Below are 22,694 nucleotides of genomic sequence, written 5' to 3' on the forward strand. Positions count from 1 at the left end.
TAGTATGGGATGTCCCGTATAAGAATGGACCATTCATTTCTTCTACTTATTAGAAATGGGGTCTTTATACCCCTCTAATTCGAATAATGTCGCATATCTTGAAAACGCTGCAGTAAAATGGTTTCATATGAGGTGTGCATATAGTATGGGACGTCCCGTATAAGAACTGACCAATCATTTTGAGTACATATTAGAAATGAGCTCTTTATAGTCCTCAAAATGCAATAATACCCCTTTTCTTGAAAATTATGCAGTAAAATGGTTTCTTATGAAGTGTGCATATAGTACAGGACGTCCCATATAAAAACTGACCATTCATTTCTTCTGCTTATTAGAAATGGGCTCTTTATAGCCCTCTAAAATGTAATAATGTACCTTATCTTGAAAAAGCTGCAGTAAAATGGTTTCATATCAGGTGTGCATATAGTATGGGACGTCCCGTATAAGAACTGACCAATCATTTCTTCTACTAATTTGAAATGGGGTCTTTATAGCCCTCTCAAATGTAATAATGTCCCATATCTTGAAAACACTGCAGTAAAATGGTTTCATATGAGGTGTGCATATAGTATTGGACGTCCCATATAATAACTGACCGCTTATTTTGAGTATTTATTAAAAATGAGGTCTTTATAGTCCTCAAAATGCAATAATGTCCCATATCTCCTTTTCTACGAATCTTGCAATGATTTGAAAGGTAGAAGAATATAGTAGGCTTAAAACAGAAACGTCAAACTGACCAATAAAAACACGAATATGAAAGCAGATGTACAAAAAACAAAAAAACATCCCCAAAAATGTAATTATATATCTCAATTCTGGGTGTCTAGAATGAAAAGCGCTCTGAAAGCGCGTTTCCTCTGTGTTAGTCCTGCAATTACCGTAATCATAATAATACGCGCGCACCACAATTCCATTCGCGGCTGGCTTGACCGTGTTTTTCTGAACTGCGGCTGGCTTGACCGCGGTGATTTAACGGCCATGACAAACTTCCATGACCTTCTCTATTAATGTATAACTTCTTATTTATTTGATCTGAAAGCATCTCATTGGATTGGTTTCTAGGCCTTGCACAGGACTCTCAGAGAAATTTACCTTGACTATAGAAATATCAGTTCACCTGGAAATCACAATTTTTAAAAGAGTGTAATATTTCCTTGACTCTTGGAATCCTGGTATATTCATGTGCACCTTATCAGCAAGCGGCAGTCGCCATTTTTGAATACGCAGATTATTTCTTTATTAAACTGATTACATTTTATTTTCCAGATTCCAAATATACACTGGGCAATAACATCCAGGCAGCTCTTGAAAGAAATAATAATAAAACAAAAGTTTGAACTGCTGTAAAACATTAAAACGTGAGTCACAATTGTTCCCTTGCAAAAGCAACAACAACAGAGACCCATTATCACTATTTTTATTTCACAGTCAAAAAAAAAAGCAGTCTTCTTTACAGAGTGACATTTCTAAAAGTGAGGTGCTGAGCCCACAGCTAACAGTCAATCATGGTAAGCAATAAAAAAAAAAAAAAGAAGTAACAAAACCAAAATACTGGTACAAAAGCATTTCAACTCTCCTCTTCCTTTAAAAACAATGAGTTCAGTCAGTTTTACTCTCAGCTTGTGTTGCGGCTCAATCAACATAAGATTAACTCAACACGTCTGCACACCCACTCACACAAATGAGCCATTAAGGACAATAAAGTAGCAGGAAGGTGAAGTGATGGGGTGAGCGATGACACTGGGACATCATGATGACGATGATGGTGACGAGATGCTGTTCAGTTTGCATGCTGTGCAGTAGAGAAGCACAGCTTGAGTGTATATGGGTATGGGCCATCTGCAGAGAGAAACAGAAAAACAAAGGATAAGTACACATTTTTTTAACATTAAAGCTGTGTACGGTGGGAAAAGTGTGGCCAAGAAAGAACAGAGATATACACATTACTGTTGCAAATTACAATTGTCCTGTAAAATTAAAAACAGACTATTTGACATCACGTGATCACTTGCTCCTATTTTTGGTCATAGAGATGAGAGTAATACATCTTTCAAATCAGTAAAGACTATGTTTATTTGTGTGCACTCACAATAACAACAAAACGTGCTTTTGTAAAATAATGAAAGCAAAGAGGATGCGCTTTCTGTCATCTCGGTCTCTGTGAACTTGAGGGCAAAACTCCATTTTGTTTGCTACACACACAGTGTGTGAGACCCTCACGGTGATTTCAGCGTCTGCCTTCTCAATGAGGACATAAATACATGAACAATATCTCCAAAACTGCTCTGAGAGTCACTTCACCAGCATTTTACCACAGAACTTTAAAGGTATTCACGGCAACCCGTCAAAATAAAAGTTTGGTTTAACTTAAAGACATTGTGCCAGAAATAGGCTATATTACTATTATTTAGTAGAATGTACGTAATACTACTACGGTTGAAAAATAATAAAACTTTATTTTAAGAAATAATCACAATATATTTTAATAGAAAATCCCCTTTATTTGCCAAAAATTTAAATGTTTAAATTTTCATTCATTAAAATATAAATTAAATAAATGTTTTATGCCTTCATCTGATAACCAGTAAAATTTAAATACACAACACAATTTCTGATGGAGAAAAAAAACATTTCATAAGGCTACTGTAAGAAAAAATAAAAATTGTTTGTATGCATTCAAATAATTAGACATGCTAAAACAGAATTTGGTAACAAAACATAAGGTTAGAAAAAAATAAAATATTTCATACGGCCCTAAATATGTCATTTTAGTTACACTTGTAATACATTTATGTTAAATTGTATAAATTTCATGATTTGAATTAATTAGGCATGCTTTTTGATTAATACAATTTAATCTGACCATTAAAAAGGAGTCCAGAAAAATTAAAACAGAAAAAAATGAATTTAGAAAAAAATACGGAATTTGGGGCCCTACAATTAAATGGTTTATTAATAAACGTGCGATTAGTCGACTAATGCTTAAAATGAACGACTACTAGTCGACCAGAAAAATCCTTACACTGAGTCAACAAAGCGACCGTTGAAAATCATTTGAAATTTGTGTCAATATGTCATAAATAGAACGCAGCAGCAGTTTTCTGTCGGGGATGTCTCGTATAGCGCCGCACCGTATCCAGTGTAGACAGCATAATGGGTTCTATTGTATTTTGGTTGTGCCACGCCGCTTGCATCCGGTGTACACACGGTGTTAGTCGAGGGTAGCCCTAGTTTTAGGTTTACACTTGATTATTCAACTTCCATAGTATTTTTTACATCAAATTGAATAAAACCTGAAAAATAAATCTTTGTTCTAGTGCTGGGAGGTATGACCAAAAATTTATATCACGGTATTTTTCAAAATTATACTGGTTTCACGGTATATGACGGTATTTTTTTTTCATGCATGACCGGGTGTTAACGGAAATGCAGAGAGGAAATGCAGCAGTAGATTGACTTAGAATGCCCTATTTTACTGTCACGATATGTGAATATTGTAGAAAAATTCCACACTAAATAGTGACTCTCACTTTACTCCTTAAATCCTGATTCATATTTGCGACATTGTCTGATAAAATCAACATACCTTCACTAAAGAGCGGCTTATGCGGTGGTTTTGACTAAATTAATTTTTTGCCTCATGCAGAGCACTGCCTGTGTCTGAGTAACAAACTATGTGCATATTAACAGACGAACTATGCTCATATTTATAATTCCAAACAGTCAGTAATCGAAAGGTGCTTGGAAGCACTGTTTTGTACTCATTCCCTGAGGAGTGGGCTACCGTACGGCCAACTGAATGCGCTGCTTCTCTGCCACTCACTGCACAGAACAGACGCAGACAGAAGCGACACTACGCCGGGGGAGTCAGACTTCGCACTCGCAGGGCAGTACTGGCGACATCTTCCAAATGAACGATAGCCTAAGGTTTATCCAAAAAGTCGCTAGGTTTGTCAGTATATACCTTTTCTGGAAAAAAAAGCCATTAAAGGGGTCTGAAAGTTTCTAAATATAGTGCTAAAGTCACACTGGTGTGTGTGATACGCGGAAGCTGATGGCAGGGGGGCGGTGGATATTTGTGGCGGTCAGTGTGGATATGTTCTTCTACAGCTTCAGTTAAAGAACTTTAATGCTTAGTAACACATACAGCTGTGTCCTCACCACAGTGCAACAGAGAGAGAGAGAGAAAAAAAAGGGACTCCTTTCAAACAGTGCTGCGTTCCGAACATTGTTTAAGCGACATACTTATTGTATTTTAAAAATTCATATAACAAAAATAAACATATTATAAAAATATTCAGTATGAACCGGTATACCGCCCAGCACTACTTTGTTCTACTGTATTTGTCCTATTGTTGGTAAATTGCTTTGTTCTTATTTTTAATGACATTAAAATAAGTACATCAAGGTGTGTGTATGTATGCATGTATATATATACATATATACATATATACATATACATGCATACATACACACACACACATATATATATATATATATATATATATATATATATATATATATATATATAACAGTGATATCAATTTCTCATACCATGAAATAACATTTTGGTCATACTGCCCACCCCTAGCAGCCAAATACATATGCATTTTTCTTTATTTATTCAATTCGCTTTAATTTTGTAGGAAACCCTGACAAACAATTAATGCCAACAAAATCTAAAACGGATAATGGTCACTTACTAGGGTTTTTCATCTGGTAATGGTTCATCATAGCAAGAGCTTCCATGGCGTCATTAACAGACTCCCACTCCAGAAGCCCTGACGAACTCCTCTCTGATGTGGAACCTATTCATTAAAGAAAAAGAGGCACTGGACATGTTACAATAATGAAAGGGTATGGATGACATTACCAGTTAATTGGGCACATTTTAAATTATTTCATGCTGAGTTTGGCTTTCTATGCCATTATTTACAACGTATCAGTTAAGAGACAGCACATTTTCACATACCTTTAGCTGCAAAAAGTTTGACATTGGAAGGGCACTTTACCCCAAGTTCTTCACAGATCTGAAAACAGATGAAGGTTGTAAATGTACACATCGAATAACATCATGTGACAAGAAAGGTCCTGACTTCCTGTAATGTAACTGACCCTGGTAAAGGCGTCTGGTGAAGCCTCAGGAGCTGCGTTGAAAAAGTGTAGGACGTTGCTGGGGTGCTGAATGCGGTTCTTTGCTGCCTGCTCTGGAGAAGTGAAACGGTTATTTCTGCTCCCGTGAAAGTCTTTGAAGCTGCTGGACCCGTCTTCCAGCTCATAGGACTGACCGGGCATGATGGCCTGCTGCTTAGACACACTGACACAAAAACAAACAAACAAACAGATTAAATAGTTGTAGTATAGTAATATGTTTATATATGAATACATATTTGACTCCATAATTGAGAAAAAAAAAAAAAAAAAGGCATTTTTCCCTTCAAATTATTATATTAAAAAAAAATCTCAATGAAAATAAGACAATGAATTATTTTAACACAATAGTATTTTATTGATAATTTTTTTAATGATTAAACATAATATGTAGCAAAACAGTCACAGAAATATTCAAAATAATCTGAAAATATTCTAATTCTTTTCTTCTTTTATACAAAATAGATAATGAATCTTGTACAATCAGGCTGCTATTACTGCAAAATTAAATAAAAATGTAAAAAAAATCCAATTGGAACGTACCAAACATTGAGCTTCTGATTGAACAGGAAGTTGTTGTTGAGATGCGAGATGGCACGATCCACAGCATAGCAGTCTCCCATCTCCACCATAGCAGCTCCAGGCTTGCTCTTCATGAATTTCACCTACATTTTAAGGGGAAAAGTGGATTTCAGATAAAATAGTTTGCATTTTCACAGTATCTAACTTACTTTTAGCTGCTCTACATACCCGTTCCACATTTCCATACAGGCAGAAGATGTTGAAGACCCTGTCTGCGTTTATTTTTGAGGGATCCAGGCCATACACCATGATCACCGGTGAGTCTGCATGTGCGCCGTATTCACCCGGGGGCGGAGGTGGAGGGCCGTACTGTCCGAAGTAACGCTGACTGGTTCCACCACGCCTTGGACCCCCCATGGGCGGCCCCATCCGTCGGCCTTCATAGGGTCCGCTGTAGGTCTCTTCTTGGTGTCCGTGATAACCTCCTGAGAATGCACAAACAACAAACAGACCATGTTGGGGTGGGGGTTGTGGGCAGGATAGGGGTAAACAAACATTTTACACGCCCTTCAATTTAGTTTAAGTTTTAAAGTCAACACAGCACCATCTTGCTGCCACTGTGATAAATGCACCCCAATTTGTTGTCGTTTTAACATTCACTCCCCTGTTTGCGAGCAAATGAGGCAAATGTGTTAACGCATGTGCCCCCGCAAGCCTTACCATACTCTGGAGGGTGGTCTCCCAGCAGAGCCGGCTGCCTCTGGCGCTTGTTGGGGTTGGCGTTCATATCTGAGGCGAGAGAAGGAAGAAGGCCAAGAAAAGAAAGGGGGAGGGGTCAAAAAGAGAGGGGGAGAAAGAGAGAGTGAAAAATGAGTTCGCTGAGGCGACAGGACAGGACACTGACTTTGTGAATGTTAATGTGATTGAAGGGGACACATAAGATACCAGAAAAAAGGGCACATAATATTAGGGTGAATCTCACAAAAATGCGAGTTACATTTCAACCCAAAAAACATTTGCGTAAAGAAAATGAAACCTACTTTTAAAAATCACTGAATTTTGTATGGTAGCATTTTTGTGACAAATCAAGCCCATTTTCTGCTTAAACTGTCATTATCATAATGTCTGAACATCATTTGTCCTTTTGTATAAAAACACTGCAATAGGACTTAAAAATACTACAATACATTTACAGCAGTATGAGTCTTGTTGAATTACAGTAATGAGACTTGAGGTGGGGTTTTTTTTAATTAATGAAAATTACAGGGTTCATTTTCTTTATTTAAAAAGGGGTTTCATTCTTTTAATTTCAGAGTGAAATGTCATGTTATGACAGGTTTCATGAGACTGACCTATGAAATTACTACTTACAAACCTGTCTATCACAGCCAGCTGGCTAATAAACACAGGATTTCTTTTGGGGTGTACCAGCCCCGAACAAACTGCTGTGTTGGCCGTGACGATGTAATTATGTCATATATTATGTTTGGGAGTGTGTGGGTGGGGGAGGACAGAATGTCTACTGCAGACACACACCTTGATTGCCCCCATTGCCATCAGCATCTGCACCTGTTCAGGTACACACAGTGCAAACATCAATCTCACGGACATTTCTGAACAATCACATAACAGGTTTCTTACTCTATTTAGGATCTTAAATGCTTAGGGCACCATGCCTTTATTAACGTTGCTTTTTAAAAAAAGACGCAAATGAAAATGATGGCAGGCCTCTCTTCTATACCCCCTTTACCACCAAAATGGTGCTGGTGATCGTGCTCGGCTGGGTCTCAAAACGGACTCACATTTTTACTGACTACATCACTTCACCGCAAACGAAATGGCAAATTACGTCTTTTGCTTTCAAGTCGTACTTACTACTTTTGAAAATACACTTTTATATTTAAAGCAATTCTGTGACTATGTAATCACAAGTTAGCTTTGATGTAACTGCCAAAAGCTTATTTAATTATATAAAAAACTGAAGTGGTTGGGCAGCTCGGGGAATTTAGAAACGTGATAATTTAGTTTGTGCGATCTAGTTTTGTTTTACATTAGGAAGACTGATTAGCTGAAAACTTTTTCATGGTACAGAGATTCGCTCATCCCTCAACCAATGATTCTAAGCCCAAAGAATACTTCAGCTTTGAAGCGAAAGCTCAGCGTATGCGTACAGCCAAACACAGCGTTTCAAAGTATACTCCAATTAACAGCAGGCGCTAACATGGGCGACTGACACGCGCACAGTAAAGTCTCCAGAATTTACGACCGATAAAATTTGTACTTGTCAACGCAGCTGTTCCATCTCATCCATTTCTCTTCTTTTTTTCCTTCTTTTTCACCTTGTGGAGCAACCTTTTAATGCAAAATTCTTTGCCGCATATGAGAAATTAACATATGCATGGTTAGAAACGCTATACACATGTACAGTATTGTAGTGATGAAGAAATTTACACTGAACACTGTACGCACACTCTAGCGAATGCATAAAACTCAAGTATATTTTGGGCTTTAATGACATAGCGAACCATCTTATTATTAGTGTAAACACACAATATGGTGCTAGGGTTGGGAACTAGCGACCTGTTGGTGGAAAAGGGGTACTAATCACGCAAAACATCTCTGAGGATCACAAGTATAATAATGTTGCTCACAGAAGAACCAACCAACCCATCCCAGGAATATACATTTTAATGCACCTTGCTGAACTACATCAATTGGTAGCCCAATGAGGAAGACAAAAAAACCAACAAAAAAAACAACAACACTTAACTGGGGAGGAAAAGATCAAGTTAGTCAAACATTTGGTCAAACACCCCCATGAAACATTAGACTAGAAGCGTATCACTCCAAGACAACAGAAGCTTGGGGTTACTTACAGTACAAACGCAAGGGTTGGGGGTTGAAGGATGGGGCAAGTAGAACATGCCGTAAATTAGCCACCGTAGAGCGTCTTCATGGCGTCCTCCTCCGTATCGCACTTAAGAACTTTCCATTTCTTCCCCCCACCAGTCCATTCCACTGATTTCCCAAGTACTCTTCCTTGTTTCAGATGGGTTTCAATGCTCCACTGATGCCACAGCACACACGCCGTATTCTCATTTCAATGCCTGTCTTCCAATGGTGGTTGAAAAGCTGGAGCAATTTATGCCCAATTCAGACTGACTGGTACTTCCACTAGAGACACAAAGCCAACCTGCATCATACGGAAGGTGTTACACAGTAGTCAAACGACTGGAAAAAAAGGGAACAAATGTCACATATTGACAGAAAGAGAGAGGAAGAATCGTGAAAGGGAAGGACTAGAGGAGGACAAATGTTGGGGGAAGAGAGCGTATCTGAAACACCAGCCTCCAGGGCTGAATGTCAGGGCTTAACTGAGTAAAAAAAAACTTGACGTGTCGGCTGTCTGCATGTCAGTGCGTCTGCTTGTCGAAATGTTGTCTGCAGTGTCTTCGGTGTCTCGAGTGGTTTAGTGTCATCAGCTGTTGACGAGTGAAGAATCAGGCATGTCGATTTGTAGGTGTCGGGGTTTGTGTTGTAACGATCGGCACGGCGAGAGAGAAAGACGACATACCCCAGAAAAGACAGACCGTTTCAGAAAGGCTGTTTGTCTGTGGACGTCAGCAGTTTGACATGAATGAAGAGAAGAGGTCTGTTTGCATTGTGTTGTGGTGTCACTTGAGGATGCGTGTCAAAATCATCCCTTGTTAGCAGTGAGGTTAAGGTGGTGTGTCACAGTGGAGTGTGTCTTGCTCTTGACCCGTAAGAAACAACGGGAGAAAGTTGAATGGGTGTGGGAGCCATAACTACTTGCACCGACAACCCCAAATCCTTCAATGTCTTCGCTGGCAGTGTCATTTCTGTAGGAGGTGATGAGTGCTAAATGTTGCGTGATCAGGTGTTTGTCAGGATGCCTTGCAGTTTCACGAGAGTAAAATGAGTGTTTGTCCTTCTGGAGAAATATTCTCGCAAGTATAGGAGGCAGTTGTGGTTTGATGACTGGTACAGTGGTGGAAGTCTGAGGCACTTGTGTCTCCAGTGAAATGTAGGAAATGTCCCCCAGTGTCCAGATGTATTAAGTGTTCTGTTGTTGCACTTGATATTCTGGAAAGTTCTGTGCTTTCGTTACGGTCTCTAAAATGTACCGCATGAATGTGAGGGGCAAATGGCCGGAGCGAGCACCAAAGAACATCTTGTATAAAAGATCATTGGTCCGTTTACCTGCAATTAGTTTGAAACAGGAATTTCTTTGGGCACACCACTGAATACCCATGGCCAAAATCACGAAATCATAATTGTCCCCATTTACTTTTAATACGTTACTCGTTGTTTTGTGAACAATTAATCAATGCATGTTATTCCAAAGAACAAAATATCACAACATAGCACTGCTCGAAAAAGACTTTCATCATCAAGTCCTATTATTTTTCAAACACTTTTTTCCAGAGTCTAATAAATTCCCAATAGACAAAATCAAGTCCCCCTCCAGTTTTTTTTTCTTCTTAAATATTACTTCACCTGGAAAAGTAAAATGGTTTGTGAACGTAGTTTCGTGTTAACCCTAAAAAGTGTCTGGTAATCTGCCCTTTATGGTGCTAACCCAGTAAGCCACTTGCCCCTCACACTACTGGCATGTGACAGGCTTGGCTGGAAAAGGAAGCTTGTGAGATATCGGCAGGACAACATTCTAAGGAAGCCTTAGAAAGACCACAGGGATACAGCTTTACCTTCCCCTCAGAGAGTCACGAAAACATAGAAAACGTGGTGTAGACGTTGGTATGCCTAACACTCGGCACAGGGGAGGTGAAACAGCGGATTCATTGCTGCGATTCTAAGACGTCCCAATCCCACCCACTTATTTTCCCCACAGTGGCAGTAAGGGCGCAGAGAAATGTCAGAGCAGATGTAGAGTAAACGGTACCTTGGCTGCTCAGGTTCGGATTGGTGTAGTCCCATGTGTCCTGGTCATTCTTGAACACATTAAGGCGTGTTGGCTAAGAGTAAAAAAAGTAAATAAAATAAATTCAATAAAAATGATCTTTCTACCAGCTTGAGTAGGGATGGGTGATATTGAGTATGTACTTAAAAAAATATTTAAATAAATACAGCATTTGATTATTATGCATTAGTATGTTTATTATATATTGGTGCGTTGATTAATTCATCTTTTGTTTTTACTAATTTTTTACTTCTTGCTAGAGATGTTCCGATACCCTTTTTTCCTTCCCGATACCGATTCCGATACCTAGGCTCAGGGTATCGGCCGATACTGAGTACTGATCCGATACCTGGGTGTGTATCTGGTTATACAGCTGTATGCACTACTAGATCTGTATAGATACAATTATTTTATGGTGTGCTTCACCATAGATAGATAGATAGATAGATAGTCTGGCGAGTAAACAAAAAAATATAATATATAATGTTTGGAAAATGGCATTCCATTTTTAAAATCTATTTAAATATCTAAAAGTACACTCTTAACATCAGTCAGTGAAGCATTATAAATGTATTATGATAACCGAGTAATATTTAATGATATAACTTTAGCAATTAGAATTAAAACTTGGTAACCATGAATACAGTCATTTTAACTGAACTGGTGGTGGTGCTTTTTTGGTCATTCAGTGTTTCTCTGAAAAATGGGGGGGAAACTATCAATAATACTGATAAGATAATAATCATACTATGAATTCTACTAAGAATAATATAAAACTCACTAAGGATTAACGAGCTGCTGGATTCATGAATATTAATCACGTTGCCTGCGTTCGCTTGAACTGATTTGCTGAAATCAAAACAGGGACGATTATAGGTGAGCCAGCCAATGAGATTGTCGCTATGATTAGCTCCGCCTACTACCGGAGAACCCGGCAGTTCTTAAAAGATGAAGAATTCAAAAGGAACTCCGTTATTCTGACAGGAAAATACAACAAAGAATATCGTTTACATACCAAGCAGAATTGACGCTACATAAGACTCTCTCTCTCTCTCTTTGCATGTGAGGAAAAAGCAAGCTCACACTAGAGCTTACGATGCGTCAAATACAGGTGCGCTGCGCATTCATTCAGATGAACTGAAAAATAGCCCAGATCGCTTGACGGAGAGTGAAACTCTGAAGTGCTTGGTCAGAGTGTTCAGCGGTGACAATATATCTGTGCTAAACTTATACATAGCCTCCAACTCACACACTGGCGAGTATAATCTGAGCATTTATTAGCCAGTGGCTAATATTATACACTATTTAGTCGCCCAGGGTGAAGATTTAGTCGCATATGCGAGTGATTTACTGGCAATGTGCTACCACGTTTGTATTTATTCTTTGCTGCTCTAAATAGTGGTTGCTTGTGCACAACTTCCTGTGTTTGCATTCTGAGCAGCGAAGAAGAATTGATTTCCGATTTGCAGCGGTAAGCAAAGCTAGCGGGCATAACTATAGATCTTGTTTAAGAATGGTATTGGATCGGTACATGGATTCAAGTACTCGCCGATACCGATGCCAGATTTTTTTGTGGTATCGGTGGAATTTCCGATACTAGTATCGGAATCGGAACAACCCTACTTCTTGCTTCAAGATTTTGACTAACTGGCTACAAAATAAATGGTTCCTCTAAAACCGTATTTTTAAGCCATTCAGAAAATGCAGAGTATTGTCAAATGCCTGAAAAATAACGAGTGAATTATTGTAGCATTATCACCGATTAAATTTTGATGAACCTCACCTTGGCATACTCGATCTTTAGTGTGCAACAGCCAGAGTAAATATCAGCCCCATTGAGTGAGGCCTTGGCCCTTTGGGCACTCTGAACGGAATCAAATGTGTGAGGAATTAAAGAAAAACAAAGGTAATCTTGTGTTCCTTGACTACAGAGGTTATTATTTAAAGTATTCATGGTAGGCAACATGCTTTTAAAGGGTTAGTTCACCCAAAAATGAAAATTCTGTCATTAATTACTCACCCTCATGTCGTTCCAAACCCGTAAGACCTTCGTTCATCTTCAGAACACAAATTAAGATATTTTTGATGAAATCCGAGAGTTTTCTGACCCTCCATAGACAGCAAGGGTCCTTCCATGTTCAAGGCACAGAAAGATAGTAAAAATACCTTAATTTTATGAAGCTACGATAGTACTTTTTTCTCTCCCTAGGGCGCCATTTTGGACAGTATCACGACACATGTGCGTGCTCTCCTTTAAGTGTAAACAAGGCGTGTTCAACGTCAGCTGCACCAGTTGTTTACATGCAGGAAATTTTATTTTTGTTTTTGTTAAAAATCACACGCATGCATCATGATACTCTCCAAAATGGCACCCTAGGGTGACGCGGAGGAGAGGAATTGTTGAATAAAGTTGTTATTTTAGTTTTCTTTCCACACAAAAAGTATTCTCGTAGCTTCGTAAAATTACGGTTGAACCCCTGATGTCAAACAGACTATTTCAATAATGTCTTTACTATGTTTCAGTGCCTTGATTGTGGTAGTTTCCCTTGCTGTCTATGGAGCGTCAGATAGCTCTCAGATTTTATCAAAAATATCTTAATTTGTGTTCAAAGATGAACGAAGGTCTTACAGGTTTGGAACCTTAAGGCGAGTAATTAAATGATAATAGTTTCATTTTGGGGCGAACTATCCCTTTAAGTTAATTGCTTTGGACTAGGGATGTCAACGATTAATTGTCGATAAGAGATGCAATCGATTAAAGTGATCGATGGTCGATTTAGCAGTTTAATTTTGGGCTACGTGCTGCGCAAAACATGCGTGAGCGGCTGTGAGTGATGTGACAGGGCTGGATCTTTGGCAAAAATAATACACTAATGTACAAATTATGCTTTTAATGTGATCCAAACTTTAAAAGTACATTAAAACAGAAACAATATAAATTTATTTTGTATTGAAATGTAGTAACCAAGTCATGTTTAATTATAATTTCCCCAGATATAATTGTTTCATACTCTGTGCTTCGACAGGGCTGTGGGACACGAGCAGGACAGGTCTATATAAAGGCTTAGGCTATAATTTGTAATTTAATTCGTTTCTACATTCAACTTAATTTGTGGGCACTGTCTATGTTTCATTAATTTGTTCCCAAGAAAACCCATGATTTAACTAAAATAAGGGAACAAATTAAGTCATAGGAACAAATTCTTAATTCATGGCCACGAAATCTTTCATTTGCCCCGCATGCTTACCACAGCAAGAGATACAAAAGCAGTGATTAAAAGTGAACGACAATAAAATAAACCTGTGAAATTAGAGGGTGAGACGGCGAGGATTTGGGAAAAAAAAGTAAATATTAAATTCCTGGAAACTCGTGACCAACCGGCAGAACAGAACATAAAGCTGCGTATGGCTTTAAATGTACAGGCATCGAACAACATGGATGCAAACGCAAATCACGATGTAACATTTGCCTGCTAACCCATTATTTCTCTTATAAACAAAGGTTTGTACCTCACTTGTGTTATAATACTCACATTAAAATGTTTCAAATGGGTAACAGTGTGTTTTGCCGCAGCACCGCCGATGGTTTTGGAAGCGGTTCTCTGGCCCGCGAGCCGCAGTTACGTGTGGGTTCATTTTATTTTAAATGCCAATAATGTCAATTGCAAACATTGCGATTGTGTTTTAAATTACAACAACGAGTACAATGAAACCATTTAAAGAGGCGCGTTCAGCGGTCTCCGTGATGGGACCTGAAACAGCCAACCAAGTAAAATGATCCGTACTACGGCGCGCTCTCTTCATTTTATCAAATGATCATAATCACATCTATTCATTTTACTGTCCTGCTACTAGCCTTTTATTTAGACTAAAACCCCTTTAATTCAGAGAAGGCCTGCGTTTTGAGTGGCATTTGCACATCTTATCATGCCGGTGACTATATGCCACTGCTATAGACGCATTTCACAGTATTAAGGTTAACGATTAATCGATTAATTGATCGTTAAATTAAATGCCGATCGATCACGGAAACGATCGAAAATTGACATCCCTACTTTGGACAGAAACTTCCTAACAAAGCTTGTAAGACATTCATAGTCCACATGCAAAGTGGACTTAACTGAAAAGAGCGCAATGACTTGTGAACACAAATTACAGCGAGAAGAACCTATCAAACAGCTTTGATCTGCAGTCTGAAACAGTAAAGGATATTCCACCATGGCCTGGACACCATTCTTCCTAAAGATGACGATTCTTTGAACAGGACCACAGTTGTTGCAAATAGTATAGAGAACATCCTGCAGAACAACAAGAACATTAGTATGAAAAATCTCATTTGTATAATAAAAAGCATTAAAAATATTACACAGTGGATGTGGGTATTACCGTGGTAATAGGATAAATGGGGTTCATGATTGTGAATAGCAAAACATTATTAACACTGCGGGAATCATCAGGGTCACCCGGCCTGGATATCTTCTGACTGGTAGAGTAGTTTACAAACGCAGGATGTCCAGCGATGTAGATCTGGTTGTCGTTGGCATAAGTAACAGCATTGCATGACCCATTCATATCCTCGTATTCAACAAGGGCTTGACGCTTCTTAGGCATGAGTACAACATAACTGCAGAGAAATGGAGAGATATGATCCTCAATGCATTTCAGTACAGGCAGGTCTGGCAAATCCGACGGGGACGTATCACAAGTTACCTGATGGTTCCAAACTCTTGCAGGGCTTCAACGATGTCGGCCTCCAAAACTCCGTCCACTAAACCTCGGACATGCACCACAAGAGAGGGGAGGGTCTTGTGCGGGTCAACATAGTCCTCCTATGAAATAAATCATCACATTAGTCCAGTAAACTGGCATAAGTAAGTATTCATAATTTATAACAAGAAAAAAAATCACCTAAACATTGCAATTTGTGTGTAACACATGCGGTGTATATTTTCCTTCGTGTGTACAAATTGAGTACGTTCTATAAATTTATATGTATTTATTATCATGTACGTTATATTTTTTCCCGCTCGTTGTGATTAATCACGCACAATTCAAATGCGTTTACGGTTAACTTGCAGCATAATCCATTCATTCAGCAGCCTATCAGAACATATGTGTGGCGTGGAAAATACAGGCTTTTCTTACTAATATGTTACATCAACATTCGCTACATAATCATTTTATGGTTTCATATGCGTGTTTTTGTAATGCTTTCGGTGCAGAAACACCAGTGTGTTGTAGCTCAATTGTTTGGTTAGCTTGTTCGCTAACTAGTGCTGTGTTGTGTTAGCCAGCTAGCTAACTAGAGAGAAGTCAGATAAAGTCCGTAATAAAATAACGGATAGTGTGTAAGTAAAGGTTTGTCTTACGGTCGCCATTCCCCCCTCGTTTTCCGTTTTTTGGCGTTTTGTTGCTCTGCCGCCTTCGCTGTAGTAGCGGGCCGTCTGCGTCGCCATGTTGTCCCGTTACGATTCACGCGCATCAAAATGAAATGGACGAAAACTACAGAAAATGGGACAGGCGAGGGTGACGCCTTCCGGAGAAAATCCGTCGATATTACTGGCGGACAGGAACTGTCAATCACCACTGTAGTCCAATAAAAACCGCGTGGCACTGCGTTGAGGTCAATGATTGGATACTACAGTAATCACTCAGAACAGCGTTCAGCTTCTATCAGCGAGTTAATGCGGAAGCGAAGCCCTTGTGTATTATAATATTAATGTGTTTCTGTCTCGGTCACGACTTAATGTTCCTGTGATCTGACATTACAATAAATTGTATGCCAAGATTACGAACGTTTTCTCACAAAAACGGATGTTCTAGTTTAACTACAAATGTGCAAGATTAAAAAAAGACTGAGATGAAAAAAGACTGAATATTCATTGTGTTAATTTAATATGTTAACAATCATCAGGAGGACAATAAATAAATAACTTACTAAACAAACAAATAAATAAACACACAAATAAATAAATAGGGCCAGTGGCATAAACTAGTGATCTGTACACTGATGAAGACTATAACCGATTTATTGAACTGCGACAATAGCCAAAAATTCTTCTCTACAAATTCTCCAAAAGATAGACTAGTTCTTTTCTTTCAGGTCTATTCTACAGCTTAAGAACAAATCTAGTATACAAGGTTTTTTTTCTACATCATTTAGCCTACTAAGCATCATTTATTTGTCAAATACAGACTTACACAGTACCAAAAGCAGACAGAACTGAATAAAATAAATCTCATCAGTCACATGGTTAATTTTGGAAGCACTAATAACTTGTATTTACATTTATATATATATATATATATATATATATATAATTTAGGCAATATTAATGACTTCAATGTTATTTTGCAAGGATAAACAAATATATTCCCTTAAATTGGCTTTTTTATTTTATTATGAGATGGTCAGTATGCTGAACAGGTGACGCATCAGTTTAAGCCAGTAAATGTGGTGTAGTTGCTATAGGAAGGGGCTAAAAAATGATAAAGTTATGTGTTCGAGGCTAGCAGAGAGTTAACACTTGCACCTGCACTATGAGCAGTGGTGGGCCTACATTTCTGTTTTCACACACTTTCTATTTTATTTAATTATACTTATCTCTGCACTGTACAGATTAGAGATTGGTATAAAGCCCTATAGCTACACTGCAAAAAATGCTTTTCTTACTTAGATTTTTAATCTTGTTTCCAGCCAAAATATCTAAAAATTCTTAAATCAAGAAGGATTTTCTAGAGAAGTAAAAATTATTGTCTTGTTTTCAGAAAAAAACATGTCAAAATTAAGTGAGTTTTTGCTTGAAACAAGCAAAATAATCTGCCAGTGGGGTAAGAAAAAATAATCTTGTTTTCTGTTTGACATAAGATTATTTTTCTTACCCCACTGGCAGATTATTTTGCTTGTTTCAAGCAAAAACTCACTTAATTTTGACATGTTTTTTCTGAAAACAAGACAATAATTTTAGTGTACAGACTGTAAAATGTAATAACTCTTTTCCCCATTCATATTTGAAAAGCTAGAACAAAACACTTTTTGACAGTCGAGGGCAGCAAAGAGTCAAAGTTTCAGAATATAAGAATCTGTCTGAGCTAAATCTTTAGTTCATAGCAAGGGTGGTCCGGTCCTGCTCCTGGAGGGCCTGCGTTCTGCTGTTTAGCTCCAATAACTTTGTTTTGAAGTTTTTAGTGCTGCAGTGATGATGTATTTTTGTAGGCAACAAAATCCCCAAAAGTGTTTTTTTTTTTCATTGGCTTTTGGATCATTGCAGAAATTAAGCTCTGTGATCAACAAACATTTATGATTCTCACACATATTTGTTCATCATGGTAACCTTCACAACTTTTGAAGCCTTAATACAATCAGCAGAAGTATAATGTACTGTATAAAATACATCATGGTTAACAATTTTCCCTGAAAATTTGACTTTGCAAGAGCAGTTATTAACACAGTGAGGTCCAATTTAGTCACTTGTTAGCAACCGCATTTTTCAATACAAATAAAAGCTAGTAAAAAGTCACAAGGGAGTATTACTGATGTACGTTGCAGAATAAGCCACATAACTTTTAATGCAAAACGATAATTCAAACCTATTGTAGTTTTTTAAACTAAACTAAACTAACCAAAGCTCCTCTATTTCTACTCTACTTCCATTCAGTTTTGATTAGGCTATTATTTTCCTGCGAATGATTTTTTTATATATTCTTGGATACTATAAATATATGCCAATATATCATCACTATTTCTTTGGAAAATATCTATTTTTATATTCCATGTCAAGTATTATCCTCTGCCGGTATGAGAAAGATTAAGTTTATAGTCCGAAACAATGCATCCACACCCATTCCTGGCTAAATCATCAAATGATATGAATCATATGAACTTTGATATACTGGTCTCAATAAAACACACCTATCATTAAATTTCATTATGCACCTTTTGATGGGAGCTATTATTAATTATTAATTAACAGTGAGATTATCAGAAACTTTTATTTGCTGCATTGAAATTCTCCCACATGCATGGAGCACAAAATGAGTGTATTTGGTTGAAGCTGTTTATTAAAATCGATTTAATAAATATACACAGCATAACACCAAACCCAGGTGTGAATATCCTGTTATTTATTGAGCATTAGTTTTTCTTCTTGAAGACTTGATGGCAGACTTTGTCCTGACAATGGATCTCCTAGAAAGAGAGAGTGATTTGCATGATAACTGGACATATACACTAAAATATTCATTAATATACACTTAAAAAGTGACAAATTGGAATTGTGACAAAAAGTTACAGTATCACCATGTTTATTTGGGTATGTATAATGAACTTGGAGTGTCATGTATGTAGAATGGTATATTTTATGATAATAATTCAGTGCCATGGTATATAATAAAGTACCATCGTACGCCAATGAAGCATGGCTGCTGGTTTAAGCTGGTCATAAGCAACTAGCTCCTGCTCAGGACCAGCTAAAACCAGCAGCCATGCTTCAAAACATACCTAACCAGCATATGCTGGATTTTTCAACAGGGTAAACATTGATTTCTCCCTTTGTTGATTGATCAGTTGTACAGGTGCAGTTCTTTACCAGGTGAAGCAGGTCTCCTTCAATCCATTGCCTCCAGCCACGGTTCTCCTTTTCTCCCTTTTGCACACACACCAGTTTATCACCATCCCACCTCACCAGGGTCTGAAACAAAGATTTCAGGATTTTGTCAGTGTAAAAGATGAGTAAACCCCCACTCATGTACGGGACCCTGACCTGCACCTTTATGACATAATATTATAGTTCAATTAGAACTATATAGAACCCAAAGTGCATTAAAGCAGCAAATTTTGTGTATTTATCATTCATAACAATGCATTCAAATACACAGTATTTAGGCCTAAATTTAGGATTTATTATTTGAATCTAAATTTCCACTCATTTGGATAACGCACATTTCATATAAACTTAATAAACTTAATGTAATTTGTGAAACCAGCAAGAGTAAGATTTCTGCTCTCAAAAAATCACGCCATAGTTTCTATTTGATTTAATTGAATTAGTTCATTAGTTAAAATGCATGAGATTAAAACAAATTGGATTTATTAATTATAAATTCACTGTATAAAATGACTGTGATTTTAACGTTAAAAAACTGTGAAAAAGCTACGGTAAAAACCTGTTAAATGGTTAACGATAAGTTCCCCTAACATATACGGTGAAAAACTGTAATAGACATTTCAGACAATTTTACGGTGAAATACCGCTTTTGGAAGTGAAAAAGAATGTAAAATTTACAGGAAAAACGTAAATTGACGTTCCCAGAATTCTCTGCGTTGCATTTCAAATTTTGTTTGAATTTGATGTTTTTTCTTATCAGTTATGTTTATTAGGGTTGTATGTTACATCTAATGTTGTTAAATTTATGTTTACCATGATGTCTCACCATGATGGTGTTTAGTGCTTTTGTGAATGACACTGTGCACCTTCTATATATGTTATTATTTAAAAGCTGCTTGTGATGGACTTTGGTTCATCATGTGACTTTCTCATCACCTTCTGCATTTGGTGGTTATCAGTGTATTTCAAAGGTACAAAACAGATAATGAAATTACAGTATTTAACTGTAAATTTAAGTTAAAACTGTAAAACCTAGAATGTTGCTACAATATATTTTACGGTAGAATTCCGGCAACCACAGCTTCCAGTTTTTTACCGTAAATGTTACGGAATTTTTTTTTTACAGTGTATATGAACCTGGTCATTGTCTATTTAAAACACAATCAGTGTTTTTAAGTAATATTACAGAAATTCTTACCTTACCTTTCTTACCTTCATTTATGCATATGCATCAAATTGATTAGTTTATGTTAAAAATCCAAATTTGTATGCAAGTCAAATACATAAATCTTAAATATTTTTAAATGGTGTATAGCAAAGTAGCATGGTATTACCATCTGATCCATGACTGTGCCACTATAGTATATTTTTCTAATAAGTCAGAACAAGAAGGGAAAAACAACAACAACAACAGCACAGGGGTCATGTGACCCTGATTTGGACTTTGTTGCATTTTGGAAACCTACCTTAACCATTCTGTTGTCCAGGGCTTTTGTGTGCTCCTCAAACTCCTCCCCGATGGTGAAGTCGACCTCATAGTTTCTGAAGGTGCTGAGTGTTTTGGTCTCAAATTTGTCTCCTTTCTGCACAATGACTTTAGTCTGTTTGAGATGCACTGCGATCTTACGGGTGGCAAAGTCAATATCTGTAGGGGAGGAAAAGAACGGTATATTAAAAATCAGCACGATCCAAGTAGAATCTCAGTGGTCTCTCACTGATATCAGTTTGACTCTGAAATTGGTTTAATGTATATGTAAGCCAATACGATTGATTCAATTTACATCAAAACAATGTCACGTCACGTTTTTGACATCAGTTTGATTAGCTTATTTGACTTGTGTTTAGACGTCTTTTCAACATCAATTTCTACTGGGAATGTATGAAAGCAGTGAAAGGAGGCTTTGAAATCACTGGGGACGCTGTAGAAACAGGGCCATATTTCATCTGTGATGCAACAGACTGACAGAAATGACCTCACATATATTCATACGCTGGGACAAAGGTGGCCGAAGTGTTCAAGTGCGCTCATCTCCCACCTTTATCAAAGCCACTGATAAGATACTATGACCTTGCATGAACTTTGATCATGAAAAAACAACCCTTTTATTGATTAATTTCTTGCACAAGTTATTTCTTCATTTAAAATAATTTATTAATTAACAAGGAATTCATATTTATTTATTTTCCTCAAATTGCTATAACAGTCTGGTCACCATTTTTTATTATTATTAATCACAATGAGTCCATGCAATAAAATCTGTGGCAAAATGAATATTTTTCAGGTCAGACTGAAATTTATGCAACCCCAGTGCATGCATGATGCATGAAACGTCTTACGCTTGCACTATACATCCCCTTTTTTAGATTTTGCAACAACTGCAGTTTCATTATCAAGTTTATGGTTTTTATATTTGATTTGATCACTCTTAATGTTTATTTCAAGTAACACATGTTTTGTTATGATATTAGTTGTAGTTAATTATAATAACCCATATAAAGTCTCAAATATTAAGTGAGTACGTGCATTCAAATGTGCAAAATGAATATTGACAGAATATGACAAAAAACTGACATGAAATGTCTTAACTCTATTACACTGCACTACATCGTCTTCCTTAACCCACGATTTTGCAACAATTGCAATTATGCAGGTTTACAAGTGATCTCTGTCCACTAAGAGCAAGATCATGTAGATACAAGAACCCAATCTGCATCTCTGGTGTGTAAATGCTCCTGTTGATAACTATAGGATTCCAGTAGGCATTCAGTAATAGAAATCACATACCCAAAGCCTTCATGACATCCTCAAAGTTGTCATTGCTGACCATCTCCCACGTTCCATTGAAATCAGCCGGCATTGTGAAGCTGGATAATGTGTATGAGAAGAGTAGAATGAGGTGAAAAACGGCCTTCACTACCGGTGTGTGATCAAATGAACCGTAGGAACAGAGTTCTTTTGATAAGACCCTTTATCTTCATTGAAAAAGGGGTGGGCTTTAGAAATGGGATGTACTTGTGTCAGCTTTTAACATGGTCTGAGAGAAAGATACAGACAAGCTGTGAAGATATTGCAATTGTCATGTCATTTTAAAGCTGTGACAGCAGTATCCCACACTTTGTAATGCTATACTTCCTCATAACTATTTTAATCAGAAGTTTTCAAGTAAACATGTAGAATAACTGTGCATTAGAATTCTAATGTTTAAAACAATTGCGGCATTCTTTGGAACACTCCCAAATCTAAAGTTCAACAACAGCTTGTGGAGTTCAATAACAACCAAACCAAAAGGGGGACAAGCCAAATACTAAAAGTGTCATTATTTATTATTAATTTATTTATTGTTAATTCGCCTTTCACTCAAATCACTATGCTGGTGATTTATTCTGCTATTAAAATATTGTATTAAGCATGCAAAATATAAGCTTTTTCACTACTGGTCTCTGTATATGTTTGATTTTTTTTTTATATATAT

General features: G+C 37.3%; 2 protein-coding genes across 3 annotated transcripts; both read right to left on the reverse strand.

Annotated features, from left to right (window-relative positions):
- Positions 1-1,404: 1,404 nt before the first annotated feature.
- Positions 1,405-16,141, reverse strand: hnrnpl2 (heterogeneous nuclear ribonucleoprotein L2). Of its 2 annotated transcripts, XM_058744436.1 has the most exons (14): positions 15,985-16,141; positions 15,326-15,444; positions 15,002-15,239; positions 14,826-14,913; positions 12,399-12,493; positions 10,598-10,670; positions 7,213-7,245; positions 6,397-6,465; positions 5,905-6,161; positions 5,698-5,819; positions 5,119-5,320; positions 4,976-5,033; positions 4,707-4,811; positions 1,405-1,842 (listed from the first exon to the last, which is right to left on the reverse strand). In XM_058744436.1, the coding sequence occupies exons 1-14, from the start codon at positions 16,069-16,071 to the stop codon at positions 1,784-1,786; spliced, it is 1,605 nt and encodes a 534-aa protein (XP_058600419.1). In that variant the 5' UTR covers positions 16,072-16,141; the 3' UTR covers positions 1,405-1,783. The 2 variants fall into 2 exon arrangements, with proteins under 2 accessions (XP_058600419.1, XP_058600420.1); XM_058744437.1 differs by lacking the exons at positions 6,397-6,465; positions 7,213-7,245.
- Positions 16,142-18,717: 2,576 nt separating this feature from the next.
- On the reverse strand, positions 18,718-22,167 carry rbp2a (retinol binding protein 2a, cellular). Its single transcript, XM_058744439.1, has 4 exons — positions 22,007-22,167; positions 20,688-20,866; positions 19,204-19,305; positions 18,718-18,803 (listed from the first exon to the last, which is right to left on the reverse strand). The coding sequence occupies exons 1-4, from the start codon at positions 22,077-22,079 to the stop codon at positions 18,750-18,752; spliced, it is 408 nt and encodes a 135-aa protein (XP_058600422.1). The 5' UTR covers positions 22,080-22,167; the 3' UTR covers positions 18,718-18,749.
- Positions 22,168-22,694: the final 527 nt, after the last annotated feature.

This window comes from Onychostoma macrolepis, chromosome 15 (assembly GCF_012432095.1).
Source record: "Onychostoma macrolepis isolate SWU-2019 chromosome 15, ASM1243209v1, whole genome shotgun sequence".
NCBI lineage: Eukaryota > Metazoa > Chordata > Actinopteri > Cypriniformes > Cyprinidae > Onychostoma > Onychostoma macrolepis.